The following is a 4,883-nucleotide window of genomic DNA, read 5'->3' as shown; positions in this document are numbered from 1 at the left end:
CAGCAGTTCAAAGAGGGCCAGTGTGTTTCCCTGGCTGTGGCTGTGTAGGTCCCTACCCTGTCCCCACCCTCACAGTCAGCCTTGAAGCTCAGATCAATCCTGGTGGGTGCCTGTCTTGTGAATCCTCCAAGGTGAGTGGCCTCCTGGGCCCCTGGTGAATTTGCCTCCAAGCCAGACCCCTGCCATTGGCAGCCCATCACCCTCCTCCGTATCCTGTCTCGGCCAGGAAGAGGGCCTTGGAGCTGCCACTGCTGCTCTCTTAGGGGCAGAGGCCCCACCCAGGAGATGGGGAGTGTGTGTGCCAGGCACCCAGCTGCCGGTGAGCTCTCTGAAGCAGCCCAGAGCCAGGGGCTGGGTTTCAGAGAGGACCCCCATATGCCCATGTTCCCATTTTTCTCCGTCTTACCTCAAAATGCTGAAAGCCAGTTGTTCTCCGGTTTAGTCGAAAGTAAGAATATGCAGCCAAAGCGATGGCTCCAATGACCAGGATGGTGGCAAAGAACGTCCCCGTGCCCAGGCCGGCACGGCCTGAAGTCTGAACACAGAAAGGGGAGCGGTTGGTACTCAAAACCGGTGACTTCCCCAAAGCGGTGTGCTTTCTGGAGCCTACCCCATTCTGGCTGGCCTGAGGCATCTTGGTACCAGTTGGGATGAAAATAATGATAAAGTTGTTAACATGTATCTAGCCCTTACTATTTCCAGGGTCTGTTCTAAGCCCCCTTACACAAAATTATCCCTTTAAATGTATAATAACACAAAGAGATAAGAACAATTTTTATCGTTTCCACTTTCATACGGGAGAATGGAGACACAGAGCAGGTAAGCACTTGCCCAATATCACACAGCCTGTGAGTGGTAGAGGTGGGCTTTGGAAGCCAGCCTGGCTTTGGAACTTATGTGCTTAACCACTGTGCTGTGGAACTTCCCAGCAGCCAGCTGTGCTCGCCCCTCCCTCATACTTTTAGAACAAAGTTAGAATACTAACATCACCACCACCAACCAACCACAGCCGACCAACTCTTATATAGCATGTACTATGTGCCAGGGACTGTCTTCATTATTTTATACTAACTCGCCCTCCCAAGAACCCAGGGAGGAAGGCATTATGACCTCGATTTTGCAGATAAGAAAAATGGGGCTCAGTGATGTTCTGGGGCTTGTCTGTCACACGGTTACGAAGTGGAGATGCTCAGGATTTCCACTCCCTTTCCAGTGGTTTCTCCATTGGTCCATCCTGCCCTTTTCATTCAACAGATATTGATGGTGGCAGGTGTTATGTTGCTAACGCACAGGAGTGGTGGTGGGATGCGACAGGGCCCGGCATCCCTGACGCCAGCTGCTGTGGATGGGGGAGGCGCCTCCAGTATCCGGAGGAGGGGTGGACAGGGCTTCCGGGAGTAGTTTGCTTCTTGGGGAGTGGACATTGGGGTTCCCCCTGGCCCCTCACCAGGAACCCTGGATACTCACCACTGGGGTGGGAGGTGCTTTTAAAGGCCTGGAAATGACATGAATAATCCCATTGGAGGCAAAGATGTCCCACTGCAGAATGGCTCTTCCATCAACGAACCTGGTCTCCTAGGGGAGATGAGAAGAGGCTGGTGGAGATCTCTGACCACCTGACTCTTACTCTCCATGTGGGCAGCCCTTTCACGGAGGAAAGTTGTCCAGTTTCCCCGAGGTCCTGGCGCCTGGGCTTCAGGCCAGTCCTCACTGACAGGTAGCATAGGACTTGCGCTCACCCTCTGGACAGCCCAAAACACATTAGTAGCTCTTGTGCCAATCAGCTGATCTAAGAGCTGCAGAGACCCCAGGAGGTCATTCTGTCCAGCCCACTTGTTTAACAGATGAGAGTTCAGAAGGAAAATGGTATGTCCAAGATCACCCAGGTCGCAGGTGGCAAATCCCATAATGCCTCTGGATTCCAGATCCACTGCTGTGAACATCACACCACACTGTTAGAAAGGGATTTTAAGTGATCTAATTCCTTGCTAATCAAAGTGTGCTCCACTGGCTTGTGGCGTGGGCAGTCACCTGAGAGTGCCTTAGAAGTGCAGAACCTGAGGCCTCACAACCCACCCACTGAATTACAACATGCATTGGAACAAACCTGTAGGTGATTAAAATGCATAGTAAACTTTGAGAAGCACTGGTCTAAACTACTGATCGTCGGTAATAAAGATCATTTATTAGGTAAAAGTTAAAAATAATTCATTTAGCCCTTGCTACATGTCAGACACTATTATCACACGTCGGAAGACTTGAGTCACTGAATGTCCATAAAAGCCTATGATTTGACAAAACTGCAATGAGGTTATCACCTCACACCAGTCAGAATGGCCGTCATCAAAAAGTCTACAAATAATAAATGCTGGAGAGGGTGTAGCCAGCAATCCCACTCCTGGGCATATATCTGGAGAAAACCATAATTCGAAAAGATACACGCACCCCAATGTTCATAGAAGCTCTATTTACAATAGCCAAGACATGGAAGCAACCTAAATTTCCATTGACGGATGGATAAAGAAGATGTGGTACATATAAACGAGAATATTACTCAGCCATAAAAAAATGAAATAATGCCGTTTGCAGCAACATGGATGGACCTAGAGATTATCACACTAAGTCAGGCAGAAAGACAAATTTTATCATATGTATCACTTATATGTGGAATCTAAAAAAATGATACAAATGAATTTATTTACAAAACAGAAACAGACTCACAGACATAGAAAACAAACTTATGGTTACCAAAGGGGAAAGGTAGGGAGGAGGGATATATTAGGAGTATAGGATTAACAGATACACTCTACTATATATAAAATAGATAATTAACAAGGACCTACTATATAGCACAGGGAACTCTAGTCAATATTTTGTAATAAGCTATATGGGAAAAGAATCTGAAAAAATATATATATAATTGAATATATATATAACTGAATCATTTTGCTGTACTCCTAAAACTAACACAACATTGTAAATCAACTATACTTCGATTAAAAAAGCCTATGATTTGAACATCATGGTTGTCATGGTCACATTACCACCACCACTATCACTACCACCACTGTCATCCCCACCATCATCCATCATCATCATCAAAATAATCATCACCACCACCATCATCAACATCAACACACCACCATCATTAACAACATCACCATTATCAAAATAATATCACTATTATTACCATCATAATTATCATCATTATCAAAATATCACTGTTACCACCATCATAATCATCATCACCGCTACCACCACCACCACCACCACCACCACCATCAACATCATTAACACATCACCAACATCCCTGTTTTTCAGATGAGGAAATTGGGACACTGAGAAGTTAGATAACTAAGTTCCTAGAGCTAGTGAGTGGCAGAACTGGTTTTCATACGAGGGTCATTTGACTTGAAGGCTCACATGTTAACACCCAGGATAGGCTGGCAATCTGACAGAAATAAGGGCAGAGAATGAGACTGCTTTAAAATGGTTTCATTTATAGTTCCTCATTACCAGCTTCTGGGGCTGGCGGTCACCAATGGCTTACTTCCCAAAGGGTAGGGGCTGCCTGACTGTCAGTGTGGTGTGTTCTGGTGTGCAGCTAGTACCGCTAACTGCAGCTTTGGAGTTTACTTTCACATTATAAGAGTTGCCATCTATTAAGCACCTACTCTCTGCTAGGAGCTTGGCATATATTATCTCCACTTCCCCCTATAAGCCCAGAAGACTTTTCATACCAGTTGGCGCTGGTCCTGGCTGGAGGTGATGAGCAGCTGGCTTCCCAGCCTAGTGTGCAGGACGGTACCGTTGACAAGGTCATTGTAAAAAAAGATGCTGACATTGGCGAGATGGTGCTCGATGTCCCGCCCAGAAAGAGTCTGAGAGCAAAGAAGAGACACGAGAATGGTCTTTAAAGGCCAAGCAATATTTTCTCCTTTTAATGACAAGGATGACCCAGGGGAAAAAAATCACTTCACAAAGCCTTGGTTTTTCTGCCTCCACTTTGAAAGTCATTTTTATGGTCAAAGCAGCGCTTCCCAGTGGTGTCCTGGGAGGAATGGGTCTTGAGTGGGTAACAAGTGAGCATAGGTATTGCTTCTCTCAGCCCTCAGTGGGGTTTGGGCTGTCAGAGCCCGTGGGTGGGCTGAATAAACACTGCCAGTTCCTCTGTGTGCCATGACATGGAAAAGGCTGACGCAGCAGATCAGTTGCATCCACGGCCCTGGTTCTTCACCCCTCCCTGTATCCTTGCCCTTTACCACATCATCTGAGGGCCTCCCACTCTGACTTTGGGCTCAGCCACATGACCTGTTGGGCCAGTGGCATATTAGCAAATGTGACCAGATAGAGGCTTAGAAAGCACTGGCAGGACTGGGCTTGCTCTCACCACATGCCCGGGCTAGCCTGCTGGAGGATGAGAGCCCTGCGGAGCAGAGCCCCAGACAAGCCAGCCTAGATAACCTGACGGCCAGACCAGCTTAGACACGTGAGCATGCCTGGCCTAGCCCGGAAGAACTGCCAGCTGATCTACAGATGTTGGAGCTAAATAAATGTGTAGCCACTGCATTCTGGGATCGTTTGTAGCATTGCACTATTGTGGTGATAGATAACTGATACTGTCTAGAAGCGCTAGTCTAAAGCACAGACATCAGGAACCCAGCTCACCTCATTTTCCCCCAGCCCACTGTTCTGTGGCACAAAGAGGGTGCTTCGGATCGACAGGTCAGTCAGGTGTTTCAGAAACGCCCGGCCTCTGGCTGAGCTGTTGGAATAGGCCAGCACTTCCTGGGGAGAGGACGGAGGTGGTCAGATGGCTCAGCCTGGTGTGCAGGGACCGGGATGGCTGGAGAGGGTAGCATCACCCCTCTGGGAATATTCCT

General features: G+C 47.7%; 1 protein-coding gene across 1 annotated transcript in view; it reads right to left on the bottom strand.

Moving 5' to 3' along the window:
- The window catches only part of STAB2 (stabilin 2), a 159,833-nt gene that overhangs the window by 5,580 nt on the left and 149,370 nt on the right, over nucleotides 1-4,883 (bottom strand). The window contains exons 64-67 of the mRNA XM_007454272.1: nucleotides 4,669-4,788; nucleotides 3,741-3,881; nucleotides 1,468-1,575; nucleotides 407-535 (exon numbers count right to left, since the gene is read on the bottom strand). Of these exons, the coding sequence (XP_007454334.1) occupies nucleotides 407-535; nucleotides 1,468-1,575; nucleotides 3,741-3,881; nucleotides 4,669-4,788 (498 nt within the window). The remainder of the gene's footprint in view (nucleotides 1-406; nucleotides 536-1,467; nucleotides 1,576-3,740; nucleotides 3,882-4,668; nucleotides 4,789-4,883) is intronic.

This window comes from Lipotes vexillifer, unplaced genomic scaffold (genome assembly GCF_000442215.2).
Source record: "Lipotes vexillifer unplaced genomic scaffold, Lipotes_vexillifer_v1.1 scaffold492, whole genome shotgun sequence".
Lineage (NCBI taxonomy): Eukaryota > Metazoa > Chordata > Mammalia > Artiodactyla > Lipotidae > Lipotes > Lipotes vexillifer.
This window is presented reverse-complemented; position numbering and strand designations above follow the sequence as displayed.